General features: G+C 41.7%; 1 protein-coding gene across 3 annotated transcripts in view; it reads right to left on the minus strand.

The window, feature by feature from the left end:
* grin2ba (glutamate receptor, ionotropic, N-methyl D-aspartate 2B, genome duplicate a) overlaps positions 1–21907 on the minus strand; it is a 152038-nt gene that overhangs the window by 108100 nt on the left and 22031 nt on the right. For all 3 annotated transcript variants that reach the window (XM_086055120.1, XM_086055119.1, XM_086055121.1), the window contains exon 4: positions 1265–1888. In XM_086055120.1, coding sequence (XP_085911246.1) covers positions 1265–1888 — 624 coding nt within the window. The remainder of the gene's footprint in view (positions 1–1264; positions 1889–21907) is intronic.

Below are 21907 nucleotides of genomic sequence, written 5' to 3' on the forward strand. Positions count from 1 at the left end.
GAGTGAGGCGGGGTGTTTGCAAAAGAAAGATTCGCGCAAATAATGTTCACATCTCAGGTTGTAATGCATGAAGTGGCCTACAGAAATTGCAAGGAACAGGTTCACAATAGCAAATAATAAAGTAAAAGGCCCTCACCCAGGCCTAATATGAACAAAAGCCTCTAGACAAATGCTGATCAATATTATTTTCAAATAAGGATTGGATTAGACGTCTTAGTTTTTCTCCGAAACATTAACGCGCCTTACCGATTTCGGACAACTGCATGCTTCATTTGTGGGAACAGTTTAGGGAAACATTTCTGTTGCTGTATGACTGTGTCCCAGTGTACAAAGCAATGTCCATTAAAACTTCTTCTTGATGAGTTTAGTGTAAAAGAACTTGAGAGGTCACAGAGAGGTGAACTAAAACAGAGTTGGCGAGGCAGGACCAGTGACCTTTGACTTGCAAATGCTCTTCTCGATGAAAAGACGACTATTCCCACAGATACAGTGAACTCGTCTTGTTATTATGGTTTTTCAAAACTCGTTTGCCTTGCTTAGGAAACCTCGTACTACTTCTCTATAAAGACTATTTGGCACTTACACCATTTAACATTCATAAGGTATCAGAAGTTGATTATCAATTAATATATAAATCAGCCAGCCTTCATGTGGCCTTACAGAAAAAAAATGAATCCAACGCATTCATTATGTTTCCAAACAACAGCTAAAATAGATGTAGGTGCAAGATTACATTTGAAATAAATGACAAAACAGCCCAAATCATTTTCTAATTATGTGTCACTAATTAATTCAATGAGAGTTATCACAGGTAAGTAGGGATGTCACAATATCGGCAATATCGTGATACCGCGACATTAAACTTGCCACAATATATCGTTGTCGTTATGTCACGCTATTAATAGCAGCAAATCTGCTTGAAAGCCCAAGTTGTTTTCCATTTGTGCAGTTCTAGCATGCCTGGCCAAGCCTATTTCTTTGAATGCTGTTATGTACAAAAACAGAATATTCCGCTGTTTTTTTTAATATGACCTCTTTTTTTTTTTTGTACGATATCGTGACAATTATTGTATCGTGAGGTTCAGATCTTGATATTATCGTATTGTGACATTTGGAGTGCATGATTGGAATGTAATGAGAACCAACTTGCGCATCTGTTACGCTTTCAAAGGACTGCCTTCATGGCCTACTATGCACAATTCAGTGTGAGAAACTTTGAGCGCTCTCATGAGGTGTGCTATTTGAGACAAGATGATCGTCCTACCTTAGCAGCCATGATCATGGACGAACCGCCGCGAACTCCGAGGATGGGGATATGAGTCTGGGCCGAAATGAAGTCCAGGATCTGGGCAATGGCCTCCTGGTCCGTGTCATCTCCAAACACCACACCCTGTAGCCAGTGCTCCGTCATTAAGTCACAGATGCTTTTAATGATGCTTTTAGGGTCCGTCTCATTCATGGTCAGGATCTCTACATTGGGCGCCAAATGCAGGAAGTCTTCCTTCTCCCGAGCCCCAGCCAGCGCCATCTCACTGGAGTTGCCCACCAGGACAACAGCGATGCTGAGGCCACGTAGGATGTTGGGAAGGGCCATATGGTGCGGAGGGGGAGGAGGGATGGGGATGTAGTGGCCGCCGCCTCCTCCGCCTCCCTTCTCTCTGCGCGATTGACAGGCAGGGGGCAGGTGAAGAAGGCAGAGCAGTAGGAGAAGCACACCAAGTGAGACGGTGTGGCAGTGCAGCGATGGAGGCAGGGATGGATGGAGGTGTCGGACTCGCCTCCCTTGCTCCTGGACAACGGAGGGGGCGTAGGTGCAGACCCCGGCATGGATGCGAAGAGGGGAGGGGCAGCCGCTGACAGGCATGGTGGAGAAGCGGGAAAGAAATACCTGGAGATGGAAGAAAGGGAAGGGGAAAACATTGAGAAAAAACATGGATCAAAGAAAACGGAATAAAGAAAGTGAACAAAGAGAGGAAATAAAGCAGTTGGAAAATGAGATGGAAGCAAACACAGAACCATGCAACATTGATTGAGTAAAGTGGATTGCCGAGAGGCTACATGGCTTATGTGAATTAGTGCATGTCAATGTCGGTCCACGAGCACGATGGGGAAGAGTGAAGGAAAAGAAGAAAGCGCTGTGGAAAAATAAGCCGAAAGCGCACCGAGAGGGAGAGGAGAAGCGGTCACACTTGCCATACATGAATAGTGCATAAAAACACACTCGTACATGATATGATGCCATATAGTTTACATGGAACCAGCTCAACAATCAATAATTCATCTGGAATTCTCTGAAGTGATTTTATGGTATGTATTAGGAGGACATCAATCCTCCCAGTGAATAAAATGCCAGCTTTCCCGACATGGGAAAGGAAAACAGGAAATAGGTATTTTGTCTCAGAATGGGACAATATAAGGAAAAGGTGTTTCCAGATCCCAACTGAATGAAAAACTGTTGGTAACAAGATCACTAACAAACTGACATACTGATAATGTGACTCATGTGACTAAAATTGACATGAAATGACAGCTGCACTTAGATATGACAACCAGCCCCCCCTTCTTCCTTTCTCACCCTATTGACCTAGTTTATCACACTGCTATTAGCTGTCCATCATTCCAGCGTGGCTTGCTAAAAATACGCTTCTCTGTGTTGCGTCAAAGTTACAGTTTTTACATAATCTTTAAGTTATTAATGCTCAATTTAGCCACTCACTCAATCATTTCACAGGTGAAAAATTGTAGCTCCACGCCTGTATGTGAAATTAAAGTTGTCTTTTTTTAACACTGCACTTAATTCGGTTCTAAACAGTTACATCCCTCCATCTTCACTGTGTCTGAATACCATCTCCAACTACGTATGGCCACCTTCCAATTTTTCATCTCCATGCGCCCTGTGATTGGCTGGCAACCAGTCCACGATGTCGCCCAAAGACAGCTGTGCTGACCCCAGCTCGCCAAGACTAGATGGTGAGCTGGCTGGATGGATGACCTTGGCAAGAGGGCTGCTTAGAAGACTTCAAACTAATTTATACCTCAATGATTACAATTAGCGTTTGAATCTTTGTCATTGCATAGTGTAACTATTTTTTTTTTTTTTTTTTAAAAAGACGATGGAATTGTCCTATAGGTGTAATGTTAATGCGAGTGTGAATGCTTGTTTGTCTATACTTGCACTGTGATTGCTTGATGACCACTCCAGGGTGTGCCCCGCCTCTCATCCAAAATCAGATGGAATAGGCGCCGGTTCACCCGCAAAGAAAAATGAATGATTGGATCTTGTTAAAATGACAAATTAAGATCCAAAGGATTCAGAGATGGATTAAGTAATTTAACTCATTAGGGTGCGGGTCTCCTTAAAGTATTTGCGTCCTAACAGCATATCTATCACCAGAGTAGGTGTACAGTGGGTGGGAACATGTTCACTGCAGCTTTGTGGGCTGAGATACCCACGACAGTAGTGGCGTAACCGCTTAGAAATGTGGTGCATTGTGTGTGTCTACCGCATTTTGTTCATGCGTTTAGGAGGCAGATGGTAGGAACAAAGAACGGGGGGAAAAAAAACAAAAAAAACAACAATAATCAGGCAAAAAGGCTGACAGCTAATGACACGAGAATTGACAGACAGGATGAGAAAAACAGGACAAAGACTGTGAGGAAGATAAAGGGACGTATGCAGAGATGACAGAACAACTTCTTTAGGGAAAACTAATTGCCGGGGCTTCGTCAGCTCTAATTACAGGTCCCTGTGTTAATAGTCAACTGCACACGCCTCCCCAGGAAGGACGGAGAGGTGGGAGGGAAGGAATTATGGAGGGATGATAAGAGGCATGAGGACAGAAAGAGACAGAAAGGGAGGAGGGCGCAGTGGGAGGAAAGACAGGGAGCGTAAAGCAAGGAGGACCTTGGTGAGACACGAGAAAGATGAAAGTAAAGAGGAGAACACGCCAGGAGAGGAAAAAAGAAAGAAAGTAATTTAAGACAGACATGAAGGAGGGATAGGAGAGAGAGAATCGCACAGCGAGAGGGCGCGAGAGCTAGTGATGCCCTCTTTGAATCTGGACTTCTCTGGCAGCACTCTGTTTCCATGGCAACAATTAAATGAGACCTACATGCACTCACATACAGGCACAGTTGATGGACACAAAGATACACAACATACACGCAGATTCACTGCAGAGACACACACACTCACGCGCGCACACACACCGACGTATTCGCAAGAGGATTTAGTGATAAAGTGAAGGAACTATGTCACTCATAACTTCACCGCCAGTGACTCCAGCAAAAAAATCCCCTCAAAAATAATGTGAGTTCTTGTCGCAAAATCTTATAGTGAACTATTTAATGAGTGATTAAAAAAACATAAGTCATAGAGCTTTGTTTCTCAGTTTGTTAGTTCTCAGGCTACTTCCTGGTTCATGGAGGATGGCAAACAGAGAGGCGGTGCGCCATTATGATTCTGGGTTTGGACAGTTACAACAGTAAAACAGAATGACATACTATTAAGATAACTACCAAAACATAATTGCTTGTTAATTTAATTGGTTCTGACTTCAAAAAACATTCCTCGACCAAGTTTTGTGGACCTTGCTTTTTTATTCATTTGTGTAAACCTGCCGGGTCCTATTAGTTTAGGGATGGGTAACTTAAATGCTGGAGGGGGGTACCGATTTTTTTTTTCCCCCATCCGTGCTATTCGGGGGGGGCCACACAGGATCAGGTACTTGCTAAGCAGATGTATGACAAAAATCCTTTTTGAAAAGATTATAAAAGATTCACTACCCCAATTTGACAGCAAAGAGTTTTGAAGCAAACCACAAAATATCCACACGCTGTAATTTTTTTTTACAGGGCAAAGAACTCTCTTGCATAAAAATTGCCATTCGTGGACGGCTCAAAACTGCTGAAAAAGAAATCAGCGTTAAGTGCAAGACGACATTTTGTAGATATTTTTCACAAGAATCAATTAACTTCAAAATTGTAATTTTTCAGGTATTATTATTTCATTCCAAATCCGTAAAAAATATTAGCCCTACTCACGTTGGATTGTAAGCGCCACTAAAACATGTCTGCATTGGTGAATAGTGATATTACAAATTAACATATTCGCAGTTCAGCACATTTTTTGGGGGTCTTTTTTTCTCTCTCAATATTTTGTCATATTTGGGAGTTCTCTCCATTTCCTCTGTTGTTCGTGGAAAACATTAAATGTTTATCAGTGTTTTGTTTAGTTTTTTTTTTAAATAATCAAACATTATTTTGTAAAAAATAAAATAAAAATACAATTCCCCCCAGAAACTAGTGGTGACTTTTGGCCAGTACTTTTTTTGGTGGGGGGTGGGGGGTAATTTTCTGTATTATTTGTTCTTTTTCTAATCTTGGGGTTATTGTTACGAAAAAATGTGTTAAATGTACACTTGTACACATAATTGTACCATGAAGAATTATACATTGCATTGACCACTACAGAGCTAAATTTGGTTTTGCTTTGTTGCACTTTTGAGCCCTTTTTGATCTTCCAGTGCCATGATACTAGGGATGCTTTGAATTGTTATTTACTGTATACCAGTGTTTCCCAAGCTTTATTGGGTGTATTTTATATATATTTTTTAAATCTGATGGCACACCACCCCAAAAAATACTGAAATAATGATGCAAATTGACTTCACGCATTGTGAAATCTGGCCTGTTTAGTCGGGAAAAAAAGCTGAGAGGAAAACTCAGAGGAAGTCAATGCTTCTGGCAACAGGTGGATACACAGGTTTGTGGTAACTAATGTCTGATAGAAGGGCTTTGAATTGTTCTGCCTGCCACTATCCACTGCTTGCACGGACAGACATAGATACAAAGTATTTCGTCGCTGGCCTGTGAAAAACAATTACTGTATCTCCAATTTTGGAAACTTTTTGAATTTTCACTTTAATGCGATTTCTGTAAGGCGGAAACATGATTCAGGTAAAAATAAGAAAATGAAAAAAATGGAGATAAGTGTTTTTCACAGGACAGCGACGATTTGTAAATCATGAATGGTAATTTTCAGACAAATTAACTGGAATTAGATCATTTCCAGCAGCACCCTTGATGACTTCTCACAACATATTAGGGTGCCAAAGCACCCTGGTTGGAATCACTGATTTATAACTAATGTTCATATGAATTCATCTAGTCATTCATTTTAAAACAAAATTCAACAATTCAAAAACTGGAGTCTAGTGCACTACTCTTTTTTTTTTTTTAATGAAAGTATACTATGTGTGAGAACAGGCTGCACACAACTTTCAATGGGCATAGATCGTGCAAATGCAATGAAATACCACAAACTTGCCTCACTGCAGTAAGTGTACACAGATTAGCAAACAATCCTGTGAACACACAACCACCCCGCACGCACAGACAAAATACACTCCACTTTATACATATTTACCCGCAACCAAAGTCACCGGCTTGCTTTGCCTTGTCACACAAACTTTGAGCACCCTGCCGTCATGCACTCACACTAGCCCTAAACACATCCACACAGGCTTATTAGACAATGCACTGTGTAAATCCAGTGATCACTCAGAAAGATGAGCCCATTAAAAAGTGCCACCGTCAAGTCAACGCACATTTCATAAAGAAACACAAAAGGCGAGCATTAAAACATGGATGAGGTCACGCCACTAAATGACCCCTTTTCCCCGTCAGCCAGCCCTCTCATCTCACCCACCATTTGCTGTATTAGCCACACCAGCGCACACACCAGCCGTATCACTTACACACGGGTGGACTGCTGATAGTCGCTACCGGGCCAAGAGTCTGCAGGGCCCAACCTTCTCACTCACAAACTCACACACGCTCCATTCATCAACCTGTTTTCATGGAGAGCTTTTCTAATCTATACGTGAACGAACATATTTGGGGGGAAAAAAATGTTATTTCATAGTGTTAACCCTAGTTTTGTTTGGTGTTTTTAAATTAAAGTGACAGGGCAAACATTCAAAAGTAAATACTGCATCTATCTTTTAATGATCTCTTTTTATGAACAATTTATTTTTCTACAATGTAGGGAAGCAAGTATAGTGACTGATTTAAAGGGGAAGTCAACCCCAACTAATTCTTCGAAATATGTTCTATGCTCCTTCACTAGTCTAAACATGGCATTCTGATTAATATTGCGTTTGTGGAATATGAGTTAAGCAGCAAAAATCCACCCGTTTTTAGCTATCTCAGTCGGCGGTCATTTTGTCACTTTTGTCGACTGAAAATGACACCACAGTTGCTCAGGGCTCAGGTCACAACCAATCACGGCTCACCTGTTTTCTGAAGCTGAGCTATGATTGGTCGTTATCTGAGCCCTGAGCATCAGTGATGTCATTTTCAGTCGACAGAAGTGACAAAATGGCCACCCCCTGAAATGGGAAAAAAACGGGTGGATTTTGCTTCTCAACTCTTAATTCCACCAAAAAATGTTTAATCCTAATGCAGTGTTTCAATGAGTGGGCCTGCATCGAACACATTCTTGTAAAGAAAATTTTGGGGTTGACTTAATCTTTAATGACACGACAAACTTACAATACCATTTTAAAAATGTAAACATTGGTGTAAAACATTCTCTGTTTCGATCAGCAAATTTTTTAGTATCAGTTTCCCTAAAAAAGGAAAAACAAATCAAGGTGTTGCTTAGCAGGGTTGTTTAGTACATTCAAAGTTTATTCAGTAAAATAAATGCAGTATAAAATTAAGTGAAATTATGTTATGAATGTGTTATCTAGCTTTACATTTATTGTAATGTGTTTGTATTGCGGCCAGGGGCATTTATTTAAGTGTTTATTAGAAGGGAGGCTTCATTTGTACGAAGGCATTTTTAGACTACCATTTGAGCAAAAAATAAAAGGGCATTCCTCCAGGGGTCCGCTGATAGTGTAGTGGTACACACGCCTGAGTTGTGTGCGGGCAGCGTGGGATCGATTCCCGCTCAGTGACAGTGTCTATGTGTGCCCTGCGACTGGCTGGCGACCAGTTCGGGGTGTAGTCTGCCTTCGCCCATTGACGGCTGGGATAGGCTCCAGCAACTCCCCGCGACCCTATATAGGATAAGCGGTTTGGAACATGACATGACATGACATGACATGGCATTCCTCCAGGCTCATATCAACAACAACATTCATTCTGCATATCACAACTCATATTTAAGACACAATATACCATTTCAGTTTTTAAAACACATAAAAAAAATACTATTAGAGAGAAAATGCAGAGAAACGGCGAGAACCTGGACAGAGGCAGACTAGGTGGAACTAATCTGAAGGCACAAAGCCCGCTGCATCATGAGCACAGAGGCGTCTGGAAAGCTAATCACAAGAAAATCATCATCACCACATAATTTAAAGGGGACATATTGTAAAATATTAGCCAGTGGCGGCTCAGCGCACGCACCATCCATTTACAGTCTGAGCAGCTCCTGCTACAGAGGGAGTGTCTGAATCTTCGGAAGTCTCCAATAACACTCCCTAAAAAGACGTCAGGGTCTCAATACGGCTCCAGAGTCGTCAAGATTGAACATAATGCGCAGATTGCGCATGGTGTCAGCATAGTTGAGACCGCTAAATTTAAATGAGGGTTTTTTTTCGTCATGATAAATTTTGTGAGTCAACCACAAATGCAAAATTACATTTAGTGTGATAGAATGGGGAGTGTAACAAATATACGGTATTGATTTATGAGATAAAAGCATAATTTTTGTGGGATTTGAGTTGACCCAACATGGGAATTGGGTGCATCTGCCCATTCTGCATAACAGTGCATTTAAAACTTGGGACAGTATACCTGAAAAATGGCTTTGTGTGCTGAAATGACCCGGACACACAGAAAAGCAGAGTTGAAAGGAATTTTGTTATACTGTAGGCATGACTCCTTCTTGTGATGAGCTTCAAGTCAGCCCTTAGATCATACAGAGGATCCAAAATTGCTTTGATGAACAGACAATACATACAATATCATTTTTGTTTCTGCCATTTCAATATTGTTCAGATACAGCATATGTCCATCAGCGTTCATTTTGCTTGCTGTATTTTTTTTTCACTTGCCTTTCAGATGCGATACATTAGCACACAGTCAGACGAGACAATTCATCTCACGTTGGATAAATCACATTGCATGTGCCGAATTAATCTATTAGTAAATACTCCTGAAAATGCCCAAAATAAACCGTGCTGCAAATCTGAAGCAATCCTGGGTGCGTAGCTTAGCTTCCACATCCGTTTGCGCGAGCAGTCAAGTTCACCGCGGTTTTTGCACGCACAAACCTTTTGTATATCAGGCCCTCTGTGTCTTGTAATTCTTCATCCCTTGAGTACATGCATAAAAAGCCTCCTTCAAGTGCTTCTTTCCTGAGGGGTAAACCAGGTGCCAATTTGATAAGAGGCACTTATTTGTCTAAAGTGGACAACGCAACCAATTAGGCTCGAGGCCACTATTCGAAGAAATATTGAAAATAGTTAACTTGAAGTACAGCACTCTTAAAAACAATATTAACCCAAAGAGGCCCTATCTTGAAGAGCCAAAACGGGTTGCTGCAGGACGAGGACACATTTCATTCAAATGCAAGGAATCTTCCAAGTACCGGAGTCCTATTAATTGTTTTATGACTGCTTCAGCCTCTGATGCTACACGGATGCAACGAGGCATCGGCCAATTAGGTAAGAACACAATGTCTCAGGTAGTTACTCAGACCACACTGAAAAAAAAAAAAAAAAAAAAACTGTACTAAGTGGGCCCGAATTAACAATGAACTGAGTCATTAATGAACGGCAAGGCCAACATGGCTCATATTTTTGAGGCCGCGGCTCTGTAATTGCCGCTGCTCTAAAATTCCAATTTATGTCAGCTATAAATCATAAAATAATAGCCAGAAGGGAGCGCATTCCTGCAAGTGTCCAGCTATTAGAGCGCAGGTCATGGTTCAGATGCCACAAACATGCACACACAACAACTTGTCAGTCATCCAAACAAGCCCGACTCTTTTTACAGGTGGGGAAAAAAAGCAGCCGATTCTGACTTTAATATATGTAAGTGAACAGCACTCTGTTCCTATAGCAACGTGTACTGCTCTCACTGTAATAAATCCACGCAGGACAAGCTGCAGAATGGTTTGTGCACTTGTGGACTATATGAATGTGTGTTAGTGTGGAGATGATGAATTTGGTTTGAAAGGTTGTGAGCGGTGCATGCAGCAGTGGCTCCCTAATGCATTTTTAGAACTGACATTTATGTTTTGTTTTGGGTTTTTTTTTTTTTTTTTGCTTTCATCAAAAAGTAACCTTAGCTGTGATCTCTGATATGAAATAGTTTTGTTATGAAATTGATTTAACAGGCAGACGGCACACGGACAGCGGAATTGCTGCTCAACCCGCACGGAACATGAACATATCAACCAAATTCTGCCTTGATGTGTGAACTCATTAAAAACTGCTCGGATAAATATTCATGCAGCCTATCTGTGGAGGTGGAAGACTGTGTGAGTGTGCGTGTTTGTGTCTGTGTGTGCGTTTTGTTAGGAAGGAGCCACTCAAGCAGCCCCCACAGTGAATCAGACCGGTCGGGCTTCATGCGCACATTCACCCAGACTCCAGGACCAATCTACTTTCATTATGGTGTCTGGTTCCAAAAACGGAGAGTACACCAAAGCTGCCATCGCTCTCTTCCTTTCCAGTTCCTCCCTTATTCCTTCCATTTGAATTCTATTTAGCCTCTTCGCTCTAGTTTATCATTTTGTCGGTTTGAACAAAGCTTCCTCTCATTTCTGCCACTTATCTACCGCCTGCATTCACACTCTTTCATCACCCTCTTCTCATTACATGTTAAGTGGCAGGTTTGTCCATGCTTGTATTTGCATAAAAACTGGAGGAGGGCCATTTTTCAATTTTCGTTTAAGCATGTTTGATGTACGGCAGGACAGCAGACACTATTCTGCGTACTATCTAAGTGGATGACCTCAAAGTCTCCACGGTGCATGTTCTTAGACTTCTTAGTCGTGCTTCCGTTTCGCCTTTAAGTGAAATAAGAATGTCATGCTGTAAGAGAATCATGGATCAGGATCTGTGAGGCAAGAAATACGTTTGATGTCAAACAGACGCACACTCAAGGCTATTTGTACTGTAGGTATAATTACTTTGTTAGCGCTAGCCTGTGATTTATAGGAAGGCAAAATCTAGTAGTGCATTTTCAGTATAATAGCAACTTCTCACAACTTTTAACAGCTAAACTCTCACATTGAACAAACTTATTGATACCCAGTTTGGTGTGGAAGAACTTTAGAGCCCTGACTAGGCCTCAACAATGAATCAAATTCAAATCAACATTCCAATGTACTAGTTTGCACTTTTCAAATTGCAAGGCTGCAATTTTCATTTCAGTAGGAAGACTTTATTTTTTGTGTACATCTATAAATTTATTTATATAGTGCCCAGATAACTCCAGTGCTTAAAGAGGAAGTCAACCACAATTTTCTTTTTACAATATAATGTTCTATGTAGCGCTACTAGTCAATACATGGCATTCTGATTAATATTACGTTTGTGGAATACGAGTTAAGCAATCACGGCTGAACTTCAGAAAACAAGTGAGCCGTGGCTGGTCGTTACCTGTGATGTCATTTTCAATTGACAGAAAGTGACAAAATGGCCGCCCCCTTAGATGGATAAAAACCGGTGGATTTTACTGCGTAAAGGGGAAGTCAACCCATAAATGTTCTTTACAAGAATATGTTCTATTCAGGCTCAATAATCGAAACATGGCATTCTAATCAATATTGTGTTTGTGTAATATGAGTTAAGCAGTAAAATCCACCCATTTTATTTAAGGGAACGCTTAAATGACAAGTCGAAGTGTTTGGTAAGTTAACGCTAAATGAAGTAGATAAACCAATACAAAGCAGTCGTTCATGTTGATTCATGGTTCATTTGCCTTTAATGTATCGCAAGATTGACCTTTAAGACCATAACATTTATGTATAATAATGTTTGTATTGTTCATTGTAATGCAGATTAATGTAATGCTTGTGTTTGTTAAAAATATATATATGGGAGGAGGACCTTTAAAAAATAACCTCTTATTAAATCGCAGTCACAATATTGAAATAGAAAAAAAAAAATCACAATTCAATTATTTTTCAGAATTATTCAGCCCTAGCCCTGACCTCAACCCTATTAAACACCTTTGAGACGGACAACGCTATGACACTCTAAAATCTTGGGCAAAGTCCTTCCTCGATGATTAGAATCTATTATATTTGATTTTATATTTTATTAGAATTTATTATATTTGTAAATAGGGTACCAACTGTAATAATAATAATAACCAACTGTGTAATGTGTTATAATGTCCTAATCCTTCTGTCCACAGCGTACAATACATCGACTCTGCTGACTGGCAAAACCTGGAAACATTACCTGCACTACCTCTCCGACCACAATCCAGTGAGATGTGCGGGTAGCTTTATCAGTCACTCCCATAACACACTTGGTGCTTCTGTGAGCAACCTAGCCAGGAGATCGGACTGCCTAAACTAAAACACTTACTCGTGTCCTTAAGTGTGATTTTGATCAAGCAGTTCAAGTTTGTAATTATGCGCACAAAATCCAACTCCTGATTGGACATTTTCTGACTGAAGGGGAGTGAGTCATGTTTATCCATATGATTGCTAAAACAATTTCATGAAGATATTTACAGACGCTGATGGTTGTTATACATGATATAATTGCCACAAGGGAAGAAGTGGTGGCATTGTGACTTCCTGTTGCACAGGGTCTATAATTACGCCTCTGCACTCATTCCCTACTTACTTTATAAACAGAATAGCCACATGTGCGTGTGTTTATAAATCTCCACTCACAGTATATACTATATTGATTTCAAGCCAAGAAAATAATGCAGAATGAATATCATTGAGTCTATTGTGTAAAACGGCACTGCCTCATATCGAGAGCTCTTTCTAATATTTTGGCTACATTACTGAGTAGCATTGGAGTGGAAACACATTAGAAGCTCTGCCGCACACTATATCCATGAGATAAATATCTCTATGGGAGTGTCAATCAAAATTGAGTACAATAGTGTTTGTAAACATACAGTGAATGGGCTTTCATGTGTATAGCGCTTTTCGACACTAGCTACACAAAGCGCACTGGGGTCTCAGAAACATCGACATGGTCACAAGGGTTGAGGATCGAACCCACAACCTTCGGGTTTAGAGACAATCACTCTACCACTGAGCCTTTAACAGCGCTTTTGTATTGCGGCTCATATCATGTGCTGATGGACATATTTTTGGAGCCAGTGACTGAATGCTACATGATGTTGAGCGTCTGTGACGGGCTGTGCTCATCACCGGGCTTCATACAGTGGATTTCAAGTCTTCACATCCCTGTTCAAATGCTAGGTTTTTATGTTATAAATAAAAAAGGGAGAAATCATTTACATTTAGAAAACAGGTCAGCCGTGATTGGTTGTTGCCTGAGCCCTGAGCAGTTGTGATGTCATTTTCAGTTGACAGAAGTGACAAAATGGTCGCCCCCCCCAGAGAAACGGGTGGATTAACTCTTATTCCACAAATGCAATATTCATCAGAATGCCTTGTTACAACTAGTGGTCTTGTATAGAACATATTCTTGAAAAAAAATGTTTTGGTTGACTTCCACTTTAATGGGGGAAAATGTTTTTAAATAATTTATATTGGTCTCATTAATTTATATCAAATAAATCTGACACTGGAACAGGGGTGTGTAGTCTTTTTATACCCACATACAGAAAGGCGTGCTCTTGCTAGAAGCTTTTCTGGACACCATCACTGGATTTAAAATAAAATAGAGCCCTCAAGAGCAGACGACAAAGTTCATCCTGGGCCCCGGGCAACATTTTAGTTCCATTGTTTACACCTGAAGTGTAAGAATCCCATAAATGTTAGCCTAAGAACCGTTTCAAAGACCTCCATTTAACAAAAGACTAATGGGGTTCTATTTGTTGAGACAGATGTTCAAACCCGACAGTTCCGCAGCAGAGGTCACCTGCTCAGTTCCCTTCGTGGCTGAACTAATTCACTCTTCTAAATCTCTTTTCGTTAACAAACTGCCCTTCACTATGCTGCCGTGTCATCCAAAGATAAAGCAGCACTTCTTCAACTACCCGTCGCCTTGATAATATTTTACATGACCCGGCTTTACCCTACACTTTATTGTAAGTAAGTCACAACGTCTTCAAGCTACTTTCTAAAGATTACCGTACTGCAGATAAATCCTCTGCAAGGCGACTCCTGCTTTGGTGGTCTCACTAAATCTCAGCAAGTACGACAACAGCATAGGTCTCAGACGCCGGTACTCGAGGGCTGGTTTCCCATACCTGTCAACCCAGTGGTGTACTGAATCTAACAAAAGTTGTAATTTGCCCATATATATCTGTATATAATCTTACACATAACACATTCTTTTCCAATGGCTGCTGTCACGTGATCGGAAATTAGCTTCAAAAAAGTAAGCGGGTAATGTGAGCGCTGAAGACCTTGGCTCCCTCTGACGTGGGTTGTGGGGGTACTAGTGCCTTTTCGGCGACGTGCAACGGCCGCGGTCCGGGAGGCAACTCCGGCCTTGGAGAAGGCTCTCCCCTGCCTTTCACGACTGCGGTTCGGCGACAAAAACATGAACGGACGACACTGATAAAATTGACGTTGGCCGTGCAGATTCGCGATGTACGGCGTACATATTTGAAAAGGTGTTTCCACCTGTACAACTTACGCCGAAAATGTACAACTTGACAGATACGGTCTCCCTCCCCCAACACACCTGATTCAGACATGCTGGAGGAGGGAAACATCTAAAACATGCAGGATAGCGGCCCTCAAGGATTAGCGTTCGAGACATGACTACAGGGACCTTAGCTGGGGTGACACCCTCAGACTTCGTCTTTTGAAGAACTGAAGGAATCTTAATTTCCACCATACAGTAGAGTTCAGTTTAGTTCACCTACTTCTTTTGTATTTTACAAGGTACCAAAATACATTATCTGGCCGCACTACTCTTTGGTGTATGAAGCACAGTTGCATTCTGCCTAAAGCGTGGAGCAAGTCACACTGTGAAACAATGTAGTCCAAAGCGTACATTTGAAAGCGTTCTTTTTGTTTCAGCATGTTTATTCTGATGCCACCCACTGCAGTATTTTAAAGTGTATACCTTTGTTTGTGTTTGCTCCGCTCCGCTTGTATGTGAGCTGGCCACTCTGACTAACTGTCTGTTTACGTATCACAGCGACTGCGGCCTGACGAAGTGGAAAACCTAGCCGTCTGATCGTGTCTGTATATAACGGTGGTGTGTTTTTTTTCTTGGAGGTGCGCATGCCTGTCCAGACTCAGCGTTGGGTGGGATTAAATGCGGGGGGACATCCATTTGAGAGACCATCTTAGATCTCATTATCCCTTTGGGGAGTTTCATCATTATCCCAGTGGTGGGAGACTCTTGATACAGAGTGGGAGAGTGACTGCAACAACATCTGTGGCATCCTCACGTTGCCAAGAAAATTGGGATGATCATGCGAGAAAAAGAATGGCGGGAGGCGGGATTACAAAGGCCGAGTCGCTGCAGCTTCTAATCACAGTCTCACTCAAGAATACCTGAGACTAATTGAAATGTGTAAAATTAGCCAGAGAATTGATAGCTGAAAATGAAACTCATCAGTCAATATTCAGCCACAGGGTAGAATGAAGAGATCCTTTTTTTTCTGGTGTGTCAGCCCCGTTGGTACAAATATATCATCTTTTATATATCGCGGGTGCGCAGCTTTGCGTCACTTGTTTGATAGAATGGTATTTATGACGTTTTATGTAATATTGTGATCTTGACAAATGAATAACCTATTTAAACCTGAGTTGAAAGTTTGGAACTGTCCAGCATTGGACAGTCTGTCGTCTGGTGTTATTTTTGGAACTGTCCCCATTGAAAGATGTTTCCTGGCTGTTTCTTTGCGCTGCCAGGATCGTGTTGTCAGACGTGTAGACACTGCAGTCGCGGATTAGGCCGCGTTCTGGCTCAGGTTGCGTTGTATCAAATCATACCCAAGAGACGCTGACTCGGACTTGAGGTGATCGCATTCAACACTCGTCCTTAAAGAAAAACTGCTTCAGTGGAACATCCACGGCAGACGCACAATAGAGTAAATACCTTGCTGTGCAGCCTTGTTGTTTCTCACTACACATTCTCCTAAAACACTTACAAACCTACTAATCCAAAAAGACGGGATCCCGGTGCCAAAAATAACAGCTCGGAATGAGATGGATGGAGGAGGATAGATTATTGTGGTTCTAATCTGTGAAAAGCTGACAATAAAACACATTTCAAGTGATTACAGCGCTTCTATTGTCACGCGGGTCACTCCCTGCACAGGAGCCTCTTCCTGCCCTGAGCCTTACCTGGGATCGCACAATGCACATTTTGTATGTTATGTACTGTACACACTCCCATGAAGGTCTTACACAATGAAGCACAGGTGCTGGCGCGAGGCACCTGTGGCAAGGTGAGTGAGGTGGAAGCGAGCGAAGAGAAAATAAATAAAAGTGAGCACGGGTGAGAAAGGAGAGGGCGAGGGGAGAGAAGGATTTTGCTGCTAAAACCACAAATCATTGACAAAGATTAAGCGCCTCTTCAGGAGGTGGTGTAAATAGAAGCATGTCCCTGGGAGAGAGACCAAACTTATCTTCTTCAGTGGTGTCAAAACATTTGTCAATCTGAAGGTTTGAATATATTTACGTCTGCAAGAGACTTGCTATGCAAAACGGAACCGTTTCTAGTCGGGAGTACGCACCTACTGAGACAAGAACAAACTGTTTTGATTCTGTTATGACCTCAGGGTTGACTGAGGTATGTGGACCAGGATGTTGATCACACACAACACTCTCGTCTCAGTCCCTCAGAGGCAGAACCAGTATGTTGCCAAACAGCCGCGGGCGGTTTCATCTGTTCCACAGCTGTCACGTCAAAGGAAAGAATGAGGAATTGCTCCGAATGTTGACTATGTGTGTTCAGTAAATGACTTAAGTGAGTCCCACATTGTCCCGTGTCCTTTGGGAGCAATGTTGGACAGCGTACAGGCTCACTGGGCAGCGCCAGAACAATTTTGTGCCCGCTTGTTACTCAGCTGGTGGGAGATTCGATATCAGACATGTAGCCCTGTATCACGCATAGTTAAAACAACCGACTTCACCGCAGATTCTCTAAATTGTCATCATACATAAAGCCTGCCAAAGCACAGTTCGGAGTGAAATTCAATTGCTGCATCAGCTACGTAAATAGTTACATAATACCAGTGCACAATGTAACCTGCCAATAAATTCAACAAAAAGGCAACAAGCTTAGTGAACAAATATGAACAACAGGGTACATCGAGCATTTATTGTTCCATCTTGTTGACATTTTGGCTGTTCATTAAGAAACACGCTCTGTTTGAGAAAAGGTACATTTTGTATCATTTTGTAAAAATGTCGTGTGGGGGGACGGGCAATGGGGGCAGTTATCATAGACACAAAATGCTTTGGAGTGCCACATCTTATAAGAGGAAAACAATATAAAGTAGTGATAAAAGAAGCTGTACAGCACTGTACATATGCAGAGCTGGCCTTTTTTTTTTTTACTACATTTTTTTAATACTGTATTTTTTCTGAGTGGCTCAGTGGTAGAATGGTTGTTTCCCACCCAGAGGTTGCAGGTTCGATACCCGGCCCTTGTGACCATGTGTGTGAGTGCCTTAAAGGGGAAGTCAACGCAAACATTTTTTTATCAAGAATATGTTCTGTGCAAGCCCACTAGTTGAAACAGGGCATTCTGATAAACGTTGCGTTTGTGGAATAAGTGTTAATCCACTCGTTTTTAGCCATCTCTGGCAGCCAACGACCAATAACGTCTGACCTGTTTTCTGAATCTGAGCCGTGATTGGTCGTTGTGAGCACTTGTGATGTAATTTTCAGGCGACAGAAGCCAAAATGGCTGCCCCCAGAGATGGCTAAAAATTAGTGCATTTTGCTGCTTAATTTATATTCCACAAACGCAAAATTAATCAGAATGCCGTGTTTCAACTAGTGGGCTTGCTGGGAACATATTCTTGAAAAAAATGTTTGGGTTGACTTCCGCTTTAATAGGTGGAAAAGCGCTATATAAGTGAAAGACCATTTAACATTTACTAAAAATTTGCGGTCCGTTTATCGCCTACCACCTACAGCCGGGGTACCCTTCCACCATCCGTCTATCCACCTTTTTGTCTGGCCGGAAAAAATAGTAAATGCCTATAGGCCAGTCCGCCTATGATTTTCAACGGGCTTCCGTTAGCGTTTCCTAATACCAACTTTGACAAACTACCATTCGCGCAAGCTAGAGCTTCAGAGGGGGCCGCCGGGCCACTGGCCCCCCCTGAAATATGCTTGGACCTCGTCACACGCCAGACCAGATAATTGACTTTTGGGTATTTGGGGATTTTTTTTCCGGGAATTTTTTTCCACCTCTTCCCCCGAAGGGACTATGTAATGAATATTGATCAGCGTTTTCCGAAAAAATTTGGGGGTTTGTAAAGAAAATATATATATTTTTTTTAAATGTTGTTAAAATTGCAACAGTGATAATATTGCCTCCCCCCCATGGAAAAAAATCCTAGCTCCGCCAGTGGAAAAGAAATCAATCATTTGTTGAAAGTCCTACATTTCTAAAAATTTGACTTTTACTTAGTACATCCATGTTTAGAGATGCCACACTAACAGGGTTAGCAGAGCCTGTAATACGTAGTATTGTGTAACGCTTACAAACTAAACTAGGTAGATAGACAGAAACATATAACAGAACATCTTGTATGCAATGAGTGGTTCAATTCATCTGCAGTTAGAGTGATGACGACATACTGAATGCTCAGAATGGTATTTGAATTTGAAATGAGACTGCTCATAACAAGTGAATGTAATTTGCTTATGAATAGTAATGTGAATGCAAATAGAACTCGATGATGGCATAAATTGAGGGGGGAGAGGTGGGGGATATGTGGAAACTATAACATGACTCTAACTCAGGTCAGGACTCCTCCAGAGCTTGCTCTATGCCTGTCACCATGGCGACGTGGAGGACTCCATTTACAGCGCTACAGTCGTCAGAGTGAATCACTCTGGTACCTTCAATTAGCAGGGCGTTATCATTCACGAGTTTGATTGTGCAGAGCGGTAAATTTGCCTTTCAGTAGTCCTTTCTACAACACACACATTCACTGAAAGAACATACAGTGTTCCCTCGCTATATGGCGGTTCATCATTCCCGTTATATTGTCATTTTCAGCTGACAGAAAGTGACAAAATGGCCGCCCCATGAGACGGATAAACAACGGTGAATTTTTTGCTGTTTAACTCATACTCCGCAAATGCAATATGCCGTGTTTAGACTCGTGGAGGCACATATTATTACACAACATTATTGTCAAGAAATTTTTGGGGTTGACGCCCCCATTTAATACGGAGTGGTAAAACTAGTTTTAAAAACATGTTTGTATGATCTCTCTATTTTGTGGCTTTTAACCCACTGCGGGTGGCTCTGGAACATACCCCCCACAGTAAACATGGAGTCTACTGTGAAGCAGAGTGAGAGTGTGGCGCCTCCCATTTGAGGCTATTTTCTGCCATTTAGTGGCCCTGATCATTCCCATATTTCCATAGGATGGTGTCAATTGTACTAACCCGACATACAAAGGTCATTAATAAACAATTTAAAAAAGAAAAAAGGAGATGTGTTGTTGATACTCCCCAGAGAGGTTTTTAAGACATGCAGTTTGCCGTATAAATATATTCATAGATTGGGATATTACTCATTGCTTTTCACAGTGTATAGCTGCCACTGTTGCTGCCTAGAGACAGTGAAGAGTGGGAAAGCAGAACTGCGTCCTCTTTTACCTCAGCTGTCTTTCCGGCTTTCATGAATACAATGGAAAAGAAGGTTTTCTTCGAACAGGTGCACAGACCAGCAAACCCCCTGTTCTTGGTATCATAATACTGCTCTCACAGTTTCGACTGGATGATGTAAGCGAACAACACATATCAGCAGTGATAATTAAAGGAGTGGCTAGCAGCGTGTAGTGGTGTGTTTGGCTCCTCCTGGCTGTTTTATGTGATATAATGGTGTTGACCCCAGTGGCGCTGCACTCTGTATTTTGAGTTATTATATTTATGCAACCGCTAAGCTCCCTGGCTATTTCACAATACTGTCAACCTTCAGCAGCTATGCATGGCCAAAGCCTGCTGTGAACATTCTCCATTTCTGAAAATTGAACAGTGAATGCCAGAGAGAAGCAGACAGAGAGAGACAGAGAGGGCGAAGCGTCAGAGTGGAGGTGGGGGTAAGAAGCGAGGCCTGTATATTTTATTCCGTGGCAGCCGAGTACAATTCATAATCAACGGGGCCTGATTCACAGTTTTAATTAAAAAGTAGCCTCATCGTGCCAGTGCAGGCGTCTTGATTTATGAAGACCCCACCACAGGCTCTTATCCACCACGGAGAGCGAGTCCGCAGGGGGGAAAGCGGGCGCGGACGGGAGCAGAAGGCACGCTATAGCCTTCACGCAGAGGGGAAATGTCTCGTTTCTCACAGCGAGGTGGTTGCTACTGTAGGCGGATAACGCGGTGTGAGTGTGGCAGAGTGTGCACGCAAGCATATGTGAGGGGGGGTCCGGGGGGTTGTCTGCAGCTAATTGTGACTAAATCAACATGACCAATCTTATTGGTTTATTTTAACATCAACTGGTTTTTTTTTTTTAATGTTTTTGTTTAGGGTTGGTGTTGGGAGGTGGTGGAGTCAACCCTGTTTTCGTGGGGAAAACATGTTGGCGGTTTATCAGCATTTTTGGAAGAATTTTTGGAATTTACAAAAACGGCCCAATTTCACTTATACACAGATTTTTGGTATTTGCGGGCCGGCACATATTTTGCCCATACTTCAAGCGTCATTTTGGTCATACATCAGTTTAGAAAGTGCGAAGTCGTATGTGGCCCCCCCCAAGTAGCACTGATGAAAAATTGTGGCCCCGTCCATCATTAAAGTTGCTCCACTGCATCATCCTGGAGGTGTTTCTAATATTTTGCATGCAATAGTCAAATTAATAAACCATCATTAAAAGTCTGGACATCACTGTAAACTACAACCATAAGAATAAAGAATGACATTACCCCTCTGACAATATCAATTACAACTGAGCATTTATCTTCTTTGTGGCCAGTGATTTTATTATACTGAGCGATAAGTCCCAGAAATAGTCTCACATGAAACATTTTATGATGCATCACTTTGACCTGTGACCTGGAAAAAAAACGGGAGGAAATGAGTATAGCAACGATATTGGCTTTAAAATATTATGACTGTTAGAAAATGGCTAGCGCTGCAACTTTTTTCCTGGACTGATGGAATTTGCTTTGGTCTGACAGGAATGTTAAGTTCATATCTGCCAATGCCATTAGAGAATCCCTTCATACAGAGATATGATTATAAATAAGTGCGTAAGTGTGTGCGCACACACATGTTAATTGAAGACTCTACCTGTGTCCAATGGTGTGAATGTAAGTGTGAATGGTTGTTTGTCCGCTGGGATTGACATGAAACTAATCCAGGGTCTAACTCTCCTCTCGCCCAAAGTCAGCGAGGCTAGCTAGGCTCCATCGTACCAGTGACTCCAATGAGCACAAAGGGTATAGAATACAATCTTTGGTTACCTCATTTAGCTACATGAAGAGGTCATAATAAGAGAAACGTCTCTCAGTACGATGCAGTGCACTAGCAACGCATTACAGTAGGAAAAGCAGACATCGTGTCAGCAAGCATCTCATTCAGCAGACACCTTTTTAAATGTTGCTTTAAAAAGTGTATGGGAA

This window comes from Filicampus tigris, chromosome 16, assembly GCF_054856515.1.
Source record: "Filicampus tigris isolate MCC_2025a chromosome 16, RoL_Ftig_1.0, whole genome shotgun sequence".
In the NCBI taxonomy this organism is placed as follows: Eukaryota; Metazoa; Chordata; class Actinopteri; order Syngnathiformes; family Syngnathidae; genus Filicampus; species Filicampus tigris.